Source organism: Acinonyx jubatus, chromosome D1 (assembly GCF_027475565.1).
Source record: "Acinonyx jubatus isolate Ajub_Pintada_27869175 chromosome D1, VMU_Ajub_asm_v1.0, whole genome shotgun sequence".
Taxonomy (NCBI): domain Eukaryota; kingdom Metazoa; phylum Chordata; class Mammalia; order Carnivora; family Felidae; genus Acinonyx; species Acinonyx jubatus.
Genome location: NC_069390.1, coordinates 70,613,198 through 70,627,950, shown reverse-complemented (window position 1 = coordinate 70,627,950; position 14,753 = coordinate 70,613,198). Strand labels below are relative to the sequence as shown.

General features: G+C 40.3%; 1 protein-coding gene across 1 annotated transcript; it reads right to left on the bottom strand.

Annotated features, from left to right (window-relative positions):
- Positions 1 to 6,607: 6,607 nt before the first annotated feature.
- On the bottom strand, positions 6,608 to 14,413 carry LOC106983165 (tripartite motif-containing protein 43-like). The gene is made up of 6 exons (XM_053202537.1): positions 13,898 to 14,413; positions 13,133 to 13,228; positions 9,788 to 10,033; positions 9,302 to 9,324; positions 8,327 to 8,424; positions 6,608 to 7,314 (listed from the first exon to the last, which is right to left on the bottom strand). Exons 1-6 carry the CDS (start codon positions 14,297 to 14,299, stop codon positions 6,821 to 6,823), a joined length of 1,359 nt encoding a protein of 452 aa, XP_053058512.1. The 5' UTR covers positions 14,300 to 14,413; the 3' UTR covers positions 6,608 to 6,820.
- Between the last annotated feature and the right edge of the window lie 340 nt (positions 14,414 to 14,753).

Here is a 14,753-nt window from a genome sequence, read left to right as displayed (position 1 = left end):
AATGCAAGTTATGAATGAAGTTGACCTAAGGGGGTGTCTGATCTGGGGCCATTCTTTACTGTCTCCCTTGAACTGGACTGGGGAGCACTAGGCAGAGTGCTCCCGTCCTGCTGCGGCTGGGAGGACTTGGGGGGCTTGATCTGGAGTGTAAGGGACAGAAGAAACATCCATCCTGGAGCGGTGGCCAGAGATGTTCTACATGAAAGTCTGACCTTAAAAAACAACAACAACAGTAAATCAATCAATGAAACAAAGCACTACCTCCATGAGGAAAGGAAGATATTTGCACACACCTCATGAAACCAATTTCAAACCAGTTTTCAAAGACATTGGATGAAATCACCAACTGATGAAACTAATCCTCTCTATCTCTTTGCAAGTTGAGGACAAAAGCCATTGGTGTACAGAAATTTAGATATGAAGACCACATTTACCAGTTGGCTTGTTGTGAAATCAGGTGGCCCTTGGTGAGATGACATTTGGGGAGATGGGTTTATGGAGATTAGCCAGGAGGAGATTAGCCAGGATGTTAAATCCATTTTTTCCTCTGGTTTGAAGAAATCCCATCATCCATAGGAACACTCCTCTGAAGACCTCTGAAGTGCTATCACTTGGAAGAAATTGGTGGTCTTCAGAGACTCACTATGAGGAGATTCTAGGGGCCAGACTCATTCTCCTCCAGAACTAGGAGAATATGTTTGGAGCTCACCTGGCTGTGGAGACCTCTGAAAGCTCTCACCTGGAAGCCCTGGTCCTCAAGCTGACTTCCTATCAGCACTGCTACAGCAAGCATCTGTGAGATCAGAGGCATGCTCTATAAGTGAGTACACAAGGTAGCAGAAGAGGGTTGGCTGGTTGCAGCGACTTTCCCAAAGGAAAACAAATCAGATTTCCTGTTTTCCTATGAGGGACCTGAGGTGTATCTGTGAAGTGATGTTTGCCTACTTAGAGCCATCCGTGTTCTATTAGCCTCATTATGGGTGTTAATATGGAGTTAATATGATGATTAGTTTTAGTTCTGTTAATTTATGCATCCGTTAGTCATTTATACATACTAGAAAGACTAAGAAAGTAGTTGCCAAGCTGTACCTGTCTTGTAGTTTTGTACTTGGGTGGATGCTAAAAAGGGTCTTAGGAGTGTTTGATTAGACATGGAGTACCTATGATGGTCTACTCTGCTGCATGCCTGGATTCACAACAGAGGTAATAGTCTATAATATGGGACTAGATGGGGCATTCAATGATTTGTAAGAGAATATTGTTTTTAAGTGAAGTAAATGCTTGTCTCTTAAGAAACATATGAGTTCTCTTGACTTTGATGTTCAAGAAGTTAGGAAAGGATTGGGTAAATAGAAAAGTGATATTGGTGAGTATATAGAAATATGAGAAATTTGAAGAACATCTGTATTTGACTGATATAGACAGAAGGACCCAAATTTTATGCAGAATAAATTTCATGGGGAAGGATTTGTTTTTGGTACTGATTATTGTTTCATTTAGATTATATCTTATCACAATGTGAAGGGCTGTTTGGCAATAGTCTTAAAGACCTGGAAGAGATAGCCATTCTGTTTAATTCTCCATTTGCTTTATTAGAGTGGTACAGATAACAAAAATATGAGGGTGGAAAATTTCACATGGTGAGTCTATTTATGAAGGCAGACTGTATTTAGGATCAGGCCCCACTCAACAATGTTTAGTTCCTCTTCATTAACTTAACATTCAGAAATTGTTGTGGAAAGACAGATGTGACACGTGGGTTCTAATTAAGAGAAGGGCATACTAGGAGAATTGCCTGACAATTACATAAGGTAATGGAAATGCAGGCTTAGATACCCTGAACTAAATCAATGACTGGTAATGAGCATTACCATTTTTTTTTTAATAGCATTCGGGACCCTTTACTGGAGCTACAAATTATGTCAACCTCCTCCAGTTCCATCTCTTTGGTGAAAAATGAGACCTCAGCAAGACTGGGGTTACTGTGTGTGCTCTCCCTCTCCTATTCTCTGTCCCTCTCTCAATTTAGGAGCAAAGGAAGGGGAGCTGGAAGTGGATAGTTTTGGCTAGGCAGCCAAGACAGTTTTCTACAGATCTCAGAGCTCTCTTGAGTCTTGGTTTTCCATTTGTGTGTCCTCTACAAAATCAAACCTATTATGCTCCAGACCCAGTGTAATAAGAGTAACACCCCGATTGAAATTTTGCTTGGACCTTTTATTTCTCTAAGGAAGAGGAATAGATAACCTATATGATTTTCTTCCCCCAGAAACCTGGAGTCCAATATCCCAGACGCCATCATGAAAGAACTCATCTGCCCACTCTTCCTGAATTCCTTTACAGACCCAGTCACCATATCCTGTGGGCACAGCTTCTGTTGGTCCTGTTTCTGCCTTTCCTAGAGGGGAGATGAATTCCCTTCCAGGTGCCTGGTGTGCAGTGAACTCTCCAAACAGAGTACAAAACCAATATTGTTCTGAAGAATCTGCTGTCCATTGCCAGAAAAGCCAGTCTAAGGGAATTCTTGTGCTCTGAGGAGCAGATGTGTGGGGCCAAAAAGAGACAAAGATGATTTTCTGTAGTGAGGAGCAGAGTCTGCACTGTTTACTCTGTTCTGACTCTCCAGAGCATGAGGCTCACAAATACTGCTCTGTTGACAAGGCTGCTGAGGAACAGCACGTAAGTGATGGCACTGGGAACACTTTAACAGGTGGGATTTTAGTAAGGACATGAGGGGTATGAGGGTGCCTGAGTCCTCCTTCATGAATGCCAGGTACTGGGTACCCAGGAGGAGGCTGTGAAGGAAATACACCAGGACACCAGGGGGCGCCTGGTTGGCTCAGTTCCTCAAGAAATCTAACTGAACATGACTCAGATCTCAAGGTTGTGAGATCAAGCTTTGCACAGGGCTCTGCATTGAGAGTGCAGAGCCTGCTTGGGATTCTCTCTCTCCTTATCTGCCCTTTCCTGATCATGTTTTCTCTGTCTTTCTCAAAATAAACTTTAAAAAATAATACACCAGTCTACTGCTCCTCATGGCAGGGTGGTTAAGTAAATGGTCATGATGTCCATTGGTGAGACAGATCTCATCATGCTCAAGGTACTATAAAGCCCTCCCCTTGAGAAAGAGCCACTGGCTGTGAAAACTACAAAAGTACAGAAACGTTTTCTTATAGGCTACATATATCCCCAACAGTGGGCACAGGTGGGATAAAGTGCATTGGCATTAGCAGGGGAAAAGCATCACTGGAAGTATATTGGGATCGAAGATGCCGTGTGTTCTGAAGACTGACCCTGCCAAGCAAGATGCTGACCAGTTTCACCAGGCAAATGATAACCTGACATTGCATGGTTCTGCAATTGGAAATCCCCTAAATTTTGATCAGTAGTGGGGGCAAACAGGCAAAAGTGATGATCCTTTTGCTCTCCCTGAAGTATATGTATCTAGTATCCCTACATCCTTCCCACCATTGGAGTTCTGAAACTTGGATGTATTTGCCACAATCCATAGTTCTTTTACAGAATAAGCTCTCAAACCAGATGAGATATTTATGGAAGAAGATTCAAGGAATCCAAGAGAGCCTCCATAAATATGGCAGTATGAATGTACCTTGGATGGTAAGTATGAGACTGTATTTCCCTCTGAATCAGGGTGAGACAGATGACCTAGAAACTGTGCCATTAGGAACTTCACCTGAAATCATGTGTCATGCAATTCTGCCACAGAACAGCAGGAGAAATGATCCAGCCATCTATTGAACCTAAGGTAGCAAGCATGCCTCTTAGGATTTTTAGGCTCTACTATCCCAGTAACTACCAAAAAAGAACTACGAGAAGAATGTTCAAAAAGTGTTAAGATGGAGGCACAGAGCCTGATCTAGATCAGTTCAATAGCCATTATTCAGGCTCTCAGGACAAATTCCTCAGGCTGAAGGTCAATCTGAGTTCTCAAGGTCAAGTAGATGTGAAAAATCATTGGATATTTGAGGCAGAGATTTCTACGTTTATACACTCCAGGTATTAAAGAGCGTATCATTGGGAACTGCAGCTATTTCCATTTGATTAGTCCAGTGAGGACCTTTGATCCGGGGATCAAAAGAAAACATGAACAGCAGTTGAACAAGTGTGCCCCTGATGGTGAAAACAGTGGGAGGTAGAGAATGCAACAGGTCAAATAGGAGAAAATGTTAGGTTTAAAAATAAAACTTAAAAAATGAGGGAAAAAAGCAAAAGAAAAAGCTGACATGCAGAATGAGAGACAGACCCTAAATCCCGGCAGGGAATATGCAGTGGAGTAAGGATTAGTGTCCTTAATGAATACGGAGGGCCTTCTCCTTCGAAGGTGGACAGCAGAAGACAGGGCTATGAGGACAGACATCCATTTTGAAAGCAGGTAGTGAGAATTTTAGGAAGATCCTTTCTGGTGGCCTCCAAACCAGAGAGTCAAATGCAACATTGCCCTGAAGAGAGAAACATCAGGCTGTGGAGGAGGGAGGTTTGAGACTGGAGGTGAGTTTCCTAACCTAACCCATAGCAGAATATTGCATGATTTGAATCACTCATACATTTCAATTGCTTGCCCAGTTTCTGATGTGAGAGGTTGGGTTTGAAAGAGATTATCAATGACAAGCTTTTCCTAGTGTCAGGAATTCATAAAGTGGATGCAAGTAGTTTGAGGGAATGTGGTTTTGGCTTTTCATATAGTTTTGGAAGAATCAAAAACAAATGAAGGAAAGAGGAATGAAAGGCTTCTGAGAAGGGGGAGTTCATGAATTTTTGGATGTATGGAACTCAGTGGTAGAGCCATCTGGGTGCTGTTTTAAGTGGCAAGGGATGAGATTGACTTGAGTATTTTGATTTAGTTAACCGGTGTCCTTGCAGTGTTTTGTGAATCAACATGAAACTTCACTGTTCCTACTTATGAGAAACTGAAGTACTTGTTCGTTGGTGTGTTCCTTGATTTTGACAGTGGAAGTTTGAGGTTTGTGGACGTGACAAAGCAGTGGATCATTTGGACATACAATGATGGCTTCTTGAAATGTCCTGTAAAGTCTTTGATATTCTCTGGTCACAGATTTGGGCTAAGTCAGGAGCCTGACCTGGGACACCAGGAACCTAGTACCTGAGGGAGCCCTCATCCATCAAAGCAAATCAATGATACTTGATTGCCCTTTCTACTTTCCTACTTTATAAGTTCATTTGACTGCTCTTCAAATAAAGGGGTCGTGAAACCCAGAATTTTGCCATTTCATTCCACCTTCTTGGATATCAGAATCATCTCCTGTGGGCCTCTTATCTGGAATACTGTGTCATCACTGCTCACCTATTTTGTGAGCCTGCGGGAGTTACCAAAATACATGAGTATGTGATTGGAGCCGAATGGCCAAACACAGGGAACACAGGAGCATGGGGGTTGCACATTAGGCACAGGCACGGTTATCTTAGACTCCCATGTAAGTCTGCACCCAGCTTCTGGAGATCTCCCCAGGTGTATTTAATGTATAGCCAAGTTTAAGAACTACTACTCTCAATCAATACTTTCAAACTTGGCTCTAAATTGAAATCACTTGAAGAACTTTAAAGAGTGCCACTGCCTGAACAACATCCCAGAGATTTAAAATCTATCCAGGTGATACTAATGTGTAGTTGAGTTTGAGAATGATTGTTTGAATTTAAACCTAAAGTGTTATTCTTTTCTCATATGTACAGCTCATCATTCCACAATGTTTTTAAAATTAGATTACTCAAAACTTGATATAGAAGAAGACAGGTTACAGGTGAAAATTGAAATAGTTCCATGCCAATATATATATGACATGGGCTGCCATGATATTTTCTTTCTTTCATTAAGCGTCAAATATTATCAGGCACACCAATGTATAAATCTTTTTTGAGTTGAAGAAAAAGTGACAACATCCTGCTTCTGTTTCCCAACTGGCATTGATATGGTATGTCTGTTAAAGAATTTCAACTTTCATGCTCTGGAATCTGATTCATTAGGATCAATAATTTTCAGTCTCTCAGAGAGAGGGCTAGGTATCATTGATGCTTAATCTTTGCCTTACTGCCTGAGAGGCAGATTTGTACTGTGTGTGAACGTAAGATATAGGTCACTATACATTTAAATAATATTCCTCAGTAGTCCCATTTAATTTTGGTTACATTTAGTATGCTTTTGACAGTGGTACCCCATGTCCTGATTTGCTACTGTGTAATATGTATGAATTTACTCAAACATTTATTGAATGTCAATTACATGTTAAACTCAGTGCTACCTACTGAAATATATCTATACATTAGCCTGGCATATATCTTCTCATAATGGGTAAACAAGAGGAAGAGGAGCAATATTAGCTTGTGGACTTTACAGAGAGTATAAGGTCTCCTGAGACCATACAATCAGGAGACCTCATTTAGTCCAGAAGCTTTAAAAAACCGTTCCATGAAGAAGACATTTTAAAGCTGAGACTTGGTGAAGAAACACGCCTTAGCAGATGCAGAGCAAAGAGGAGAGAATTCCAGGTCTGCCAGTGAGAAGAAACCTGTGCTCTTGCTTTAACCCATGCAGCGGAGTAAACCCACTCAGGTATTCTTCGCCTCCAGCTACCTTGGAATCAAGTGAAAGGACAAGACGTAGAATAAAGATGGCATCAACCTCTAAGAGAGATTGTTTTTATTTAAATACAATGGAAACAAATGTATACGCTTGTAATTATCAACCTTTAAAAATAGTCAATGGGTTGGATAAAGGAAGACGTTGAAGACCCTCAAGCAGGCACTTCGCTGAGCTGACACTTGCGGTCACTTTCTGACATGTCCCTCCTCACGAGGGTGCAGAGCATAGAAAGGGTCGGAGAGGAAGACAGAAGGAACGTGAGAGGAAACTGCAAATGAGGGAGCAACTGGCCACGTTCACAAAGCTCACCACACCACACTCATAATCCAGGAACACCCCCACGTGGCCCAGAGGCCTTTCTACATATTGAGGCGACAGTGGGGAGGAGCTAAAGAGACGACACTGGTTGTCCTCTTTGATACAAAAGAGTAGAAAAATCCCCTCTGAGTCAAGCGCCATGTCATTCCTCATTGTCCAAGAATCATCGCAAAATCCAAGGGCCCAGTTCCGACAGTTCCCCACATCCACCTCCCAGTAATGCTGACCACAGGTAAATGTCTGGGCTCCCCATGCCAGAAAGTATTTTGATCTTGTTGCATTAGTGACAACGTCAGGATGATCGCGACTGAAGAGCCAACGTCTCAGATCTTCAAACAGCGGCATGTGACAGGTCGTTGTTTCATTTTCAAAAAAAATGGGCACTGCAGGAGGAAGGAAACAGTCCCATTAACATGGAGTGTTACCAACTCCTGGTGGACGTGGGCTTTATATCGTGTCTGGGTTTCTAGCTTTCCCTGGAAACAAGGGCCAGGGCAGTGAGGAAGCTCTAGAAATCTACTGTGTGCCAGGGCCTGTCTTCATAATGAGCAAATCATTAATGAGACAAAATAGAAGACATTTATGAATTTTCTTAAAATGTATAAAGAAGAGGGATATTGCTAAGCTCTGGTTTTTTTCCTCTGAAACTTTTAAAATTGGGACATCATTGGTAATTGACAGTAACAGAAAGGAGTAGCCAACTTCTCTTCTCAGAAAATAAGAATAACTCTAAATAATAATAATTCCTAAAGAGTGGTCACTTTGCCTCATATTTAGGTATTTTTTACCAATATATATCAAGATAAAATAACCGGAAAGAAAAATTCATATCTTTTACAAGTAGAATGCTTGTGAGAATTTTCAGCAAATGTAATTTTTGAGAAGAAAATTATGCAATAAGTGGTTAGCTTACTTTGTGGGGTTGTGTAGAAGTATTCATTTTCTGTTCTTAACACTATTGATTTATACAAAGTATTTTTGTATTATGTGAATAAAGGATGTACTGTGTAAAGTGCGTTTATTGTGAAACATTCTAGAAAACAAAACTCTCTACTCACCTCACAGCCAGTAATCACCACATAACCTGAAACCTGGAATATACTGAATGTTCATGCAGATTTACGTGTTTCATACAGTTAACACCAAATCTCAGCATGATGCACACATCAACTATCTTTTCCTATTGCTTACTTCCAGGTAGCTTATCATAAACTATTGTACTGGGTTTTTCTCCAGATATTATTTGTTGGTCCACATATATTATTTTTCCACAAAGGCAAATTGGGTTACAAAATGCCCAGGTATGAAATCATCAATCGTACAATGGAGCAACATAACCCGTAGACACTAGCTGAGGAGAACGTACAGCTATCCCACCAAAGGGTGGTCTATTACCAAGAAAATGGTTGAGTCTCTCTATCAGCCCCGTGATGGGCCATGAACTGAGCCGTGGATCCACAGGTTGGGGCATGTGCAGCTGCACTGACTCACTCCTGCAAAAAAGAACTGTCAGTTACTCTTTCTGAGTTCATTTTCATTACAATGGTTATATTTAATGTACGTCCTGGTGAAGATGCTTCATTAAAATCCTCATAGTTAGCATCGTAAATAGTTATGAATGTTAACTCCACAAACTAGGAAACTTAACAAATATCCATTTATTTTATGAAGAGCAAACTAAACCCAATTCTACCTCCTAACACTTTGATCCTGGCATAATATTTCAGGATCTGGTTCTTCACAGCCAAGCAGGGGTTCTGCAAAATGGCTCAAAACTGAGGACATTACAGAAGGGCACTTTGATTTTTAATCCACACTGGTCACCACCGAGATGCTGTGTCCATATAAGCACAGCAAGGGGGTGAGGAGCTTAGCCCGGGCAGAGATTCTGCTCCCAGGTCCCAGCTTCCATAAGTGCCACAGGCAGCCTTTCCACGTGAAGCTGGAGTCAGCCACGTGCTGCGTGGGAGCCCAAACCCTACATGGTCCTCCCCCCGCCTGCCCCGTGGCTTTCTCTCCCTTCTCCCACTCTATGCTTCTCGGAAACACCTATTTCTCCCACATAAGCCTGTCACAGCTTTGGGCCACATCCTCAATGTGTTCTTACGTTTCTAAGCACTAAAATCGTAAATGGCGCTTTGTCTACACGCAGCTTGTCCCAGAACTGCCAACCGCACGCGCTTCCACAGAGCCCTGTCCAGCTCCACCTTACACAAAATGACAAACGCGTCTCTACCTTATGAGACATGGAAAAATAAATATATTATAAAATGGGTTCTATTATCATAATAAATTATGCTCCTATTTCAGCACCAATAGCCTGATTACTCTTAAACAATTCTCAAACGTTTAATATAGGCGTAAACTTACCTTTTTAAAGTGTTTTCAAAATGCTGCAAAGAGAAACAGAAAAAAAAAAAACTCAGTATATGCCACAAGATTCGCAGTAGAGACCTCATTATTTATTCCCAAGAGTGGGTAAGCCCCAATTCCAGCAAATTGTATCATGTACACGGAAACAGAAAGAGAAAATGAATTGTATAGATTCTGAAATTTCTCATTTTTGCCAGGTCCACATACAAATCCACAGTCTTCAAACAAGCTTCTCGGGGCTGTCCATCAGTAAGTGAATGTATATTACAGCTTGAGAAGGAGGTATTCTCTAGGATTGTGTTTAACCTGCTTTTTCAGACTTGGCTTGTTATGTATGGCAAGAATACCGTTTGGACTTCTGCATCACCGAGACAGGTAAAACCCCTCCCACAGCATCACAAAGCATCACTGCCAACGCGTGACGGTAGACGGAGAGATTGTGGACGTTCTCCAGGCAGCCCCGTGACTCTCCTCAGCCCTTACCTGGAGCAGCTCCACGTCCGGTTTATGACACGTTTTCTTGAGGTCCTCATACATTCCTCTTAGGAGTTTTCCCTTTTGGTCCATGCTGTCCTCACTTGCTCTGAGTTGTTGTAAAATCTCGTTGCTTTCTTTTTCCATTCTCTCTAAATAACGTCTCTCTTCCTCGTAAAGCAAGTGGTACACCTTCCGATATTCAGCACGGATCATCTCCCTCCGCAGAGACACATAACCCTGCGGTGAGTGGATTGTTTAGATCACAGAGCAGGCTCTCCCTGTCTTATCATCTGCTATTTCTGCTCTGACATTTAGCAATTGGGTACATTCTTGAAAACAGAAATTTAGGGACATCTTTCTGTCCCCTGATCCCCTTTTCTGCTCATTTGGTTATTTTTTGGCACTAGAAGTGAAAACTTGACTCCAACTCCTTCCCCCAAATATCTACGTTTTCTTAATAATAGGTACTTGTGATTTAATAACTGTCCTGCCTAATATGCTAAGAATCTCATTACTAAATCCATTTCATCTCTTGTATGCCCAGATACTTTAGCTACAGACTAACTCGCTTTCTGAAAATAATAGCAAACATTACTTCCTAGAATAAGATAAGACCTTTCTAAAATGTTTGCTTCCACGTCCACAAACTGCAAGCAGACCAGAACCTTGTGTGTATGAATGCAGCTTAACTCATCCTGCTCAAGGCTCTACACCCCCTTTCTTAGCTAACTTCCACATGTCCTTAGAGACATTGGTCAACAGACAACCACCTTCCAGTATTAATTCCTCTCTTCTCACTTTTTTTCACTTTATCTTTCCCTATTTTCTTCCCAAAATTTAAACGTGGTTTGTTCATGCACATAGTTTTGAAATTAAAACAAACGTACTCGGTTGACCCGATGTCTTGGCTTTTGTGCTGTCATTTTTACTCCAAAAAAGCCTATTTCTTGTTTACAGGTATACATTCACTGGACTTGTTTATGGAACTCTCAATCATTCTTCCAATCAGTGAAATCTCTCTTTTATTCCTGTTTTAATGAGATTGCTAGATTGCTCTTTATCTCCCCAGAACCTTCTTTGCTGAATCCACATGAGTTGTTACATGCATGTTACAAAGTTCTTCATATTTCATCAGTCCTTCTTGCTATAAGAAGGACCCTGCATACCCTGGGCTTCAAGGAAATCCCTGTCTCCTGGTTTCTTTCTAACAATTTGCCTTCTCCAGCTACTCTTTCCCAGCTGGAGTTACTAATACAGGGATTTCCCAAGTTATCTTTCCATGTGAAAACTTTTTACTTTTCCTTCCAAAAATTCCCATGTGAAAACCCTCTGCTCCAATGCCTAAAATTTTCCAACAATTGTGAAATGCCCCTGTCCCATCCCAATCTTTCACATAGACTCCAACCTTACACATCCAACTGCCTACTGCACATTTCTTCTAGGATATCTCACAGGAACTTACAGTGGCACATTTCTCAAACTAACATTATCTTAACCCAAACCAGCCATACCTCCTCCATTTCTAACCTTGGTGATGTTCCAAATTCAAGGAAATCTGTTGCATTTTTAAATTTTATCCATTTAACATTCTACACTCAAACAGATAATATTTTCTGGCATTTCTCTACCATAAAGACTGTCCTTTAAATCCTTCCATTTCCCATTATCTGTGTTCAATTCATTCCCCAAATTTCCTTTCAAGGTTCCTAAACAGCCTATTTGTTTCCTTGACTTTCATTTTGAGGTCTTCCAATCAATCATTATTCTTTATAAATTGCTATCTGAATGAACTTTCTAAAAACGAATTGTGATATCTCTGCTTTAACTCCAGCAACTTTTAACTGCGTTCAATATGTTTCAACTTCTTAGCATATATTAGATGAACCTTCAGTAAAATGACACCTCATTATCTCTGTGCCTTTATCTATGATCCATTTGGATACTTCTCCTCATTACACCAGTTAACCTTCAGTATTTTAAATGAGTTTTTGGTTCATCTTAAGTGATGAGTTTTTGGTTCATGCTTGAAGTAAGCATGCTTACTTCAACTGTGCTTCTCATAAATAGGTCATACTCAATATTTAGATCTGACTTCAAATGTCTCCACTGTTACTTTCCTTTATTGTCTTCATAATGGAGAAATACAGGCAGGTGTGGGGAAATCCTAAGTTTAGTGTGAGATGTGTTTAATTACCTCTTCCTAAAAGCTATTTTCCCAAATAGCCACATGCCTTGATTTCTGACATCATGCTGGTGTCTGCCCAAAGTGATATTCCATAGTAAGTCTTTTCTGACCACCGTATTGAAAACTCAATTTTGTCAAAGCTACTTCCCTTATTTACTTTCCTACTGTATTTTTCTCAAAAAGCAGTTATCATGATGACTCATACTCTAAGTTTTATATTTTTACTTGTCAAATACCTTCCCCAACTACTGCATGAGCTCCTTGAGTGCAAAGAAATCTGTTGCTTTTGTCTATTTCTATGTTGGCTTGGAACAGTTACTGAGACACAGTAGGCACTGGATATTTCAAAGAAAAAATATTGTAGGTTATATACTTAATGATATCACCTTTAAGTAATGAAGATAATTTTGTTTTATCACCTTGTCATTCACACAGCCCCATTTTGATTCCTTTATTAGTGCTGACAAGGTTCCCTCATACTGTTTGTTTATATTTCCATCAGGAAATCTTTACTTCCTCAAAAATACAGATAGGCTTTTGTTTCACATCTTCTACTAGTGGTGTTCAATCCATATTTTTGAATCCACAAATGATAGATCCGCATTCCTCTCTCATTCATCAGGTCACATTTGAAGTAGCCAATGCTACTGTTTCAAGCCATATGTCTCAACACTGCATCTCTTATAGTACATGTGTTAACCAGCATGAACTTTTTAGGCTATCAACTTCTTCAGGATTCCTCTAGCTGTTAGGCTCAATCCTCACATATTTATCTGCTTGATATTCTCATGAGTTTACAATATCAAATTGTCCAATCATTAATATAATCAGAGAGTAACTTCTGCACAAAGATTTTTTTCCTTCTAAGAAACCCTGTATTTATCTCATGTATCAATTATTGTCTCCCATTATGATAGTGATTTTCCTATACCTGTTGGTGTGTTACGGTGTTATCCAGGAAATAAAATCTTTTAGGTGGGTTTTTTGGTTTTAGGAAGAAAGCCTCACAAAAATGACGTACTTCCCTGTACATGATTAGGTGGAACTGATTTGCTATTGGTTACTCACTCATGGAAGACTATTAACATGATTTTAGCTCAAATTTTTATTGTATAATCACTGTGTGGTTGAAGCTGGTACTAAAGAAAAAAGAATCCCTTGCTTACCTCCCATGCTTTGATTTTGCTGCTCTCTCTTTTTTGATTTCTCCGATTTTCTTGTGTCTTTTCCCACACAGACCTCATTTCTTTCAGGAGCTTTTGCTACAAAAGAACCATGAATGTGAGCATCACAAACGCTGTTATTGAAACTTCCATGTCATAACAGACAGAAAGGGGCAGGGAATGCAAACTACATGATTATTAAAGAGAGCAAAGTGCCAATGCATTTCACTGCTAAGCTCAATGTCAAATATGGAGGACTTTTATAACCACATAGTAAAGCTACAGTTGGAAAGGGTGTCTCACCATGGAGGACACTGGATGTCAAACTTTACATCATAAAACCAATTTTCAATAAATGAACCTATTTCACCTTTTAATGGTCCTGTTACCAGTTATCGTCTCCTAATACCCTATTACTTTAGTGGAGAGACGGTGTTTCTAAATAGAGTCTATTAGTTTAGGCTTTGTGTAATTATGGTTATAATGGACAATAACCATTCCTGAAACTAACAGATTTGTCTACCTTGGTCTTCACAGTTCCAACTATGATCAACATTATTATCACCATCAAGCTTGAGTTGTAAGATTTTAACTGTGGAAATGTAAATGTTGTAGGACTGAGAACATCCTTTTTTCAATAGGTTATCCAAGTGTCGGGCACATGATGCCAGTTAATACCTGTTCAGTAAGATGAATGGATGAATAAATTCTTTTTTTCTAGTCTCTCAAATATCAGATCCCCCAGATTCTGTCTCAGCCATTGCTTACCCGGTATTCCTCAGCGGTCCAGTCAGTGGAACAATGTCTGTGGGCCTCATGCTCCTTTGACTTACAGCACAGCAAACAGAGCAGGTCCTTCATAACCTCACAGAAGAAGTTCTTAGTTTTCATGTGTATCTCACACATCTGTTCTGCAGAGCTCGGTAAGTGGTAAGGTCTTGCCCGTCTGGCAAGGAATACCCGTGTCTTCAAAACAATGTTGGTTTTGAAGTTCGTTTGATGGGATGTTTCCCTGCAGACAGGGCAGGAAGGAGGATGATAGGCTTCCTCCCAGAAGATACAAAGACAAGGCATACAAAAGCTGTGCCCACAGCCTATAGTGACCGGGTCTATGAAGTACTTCACACATATGGAACAAGTGAATTCATTCTGGAAGATGTTGGAATCCATATTTCTGAGGAGACAAAGTAAAGAAAGAGGAAATTAGTTTGTCATAGGCCTTTTAAAGAAGTGAATATTCAAAACTTTAAAAAATACCAAGAGGTAGGGGTGCCTGGGTGGCTCAATTGGTTAAGCACCTGACTTTGGCCCAGGTCATGATCTCACGGTTTGTCAGTGTGAATCTGTGTTGGGCTCTGTGCCGACAGCTCGGAGCCTGGAGACTGTTTCAGATTCTGCATCTCCCTCTCTCTCTGCCCCTTACCCACTTGTGCTCTCTCTCTCAAAAATAAACATTAAAATTGTTTAAAAATATATTAAAAAATACCAAAAGGTGTAAAAATTATTTCCTTCCTTTATGTACGAATATCCTAGTATATATAGCAGGACACGCTATATATTGCATATAGGAGATGTTGAGGAAAAGACAGTCCTCATGATATAGGTCAGATTATTGATTTGTCAA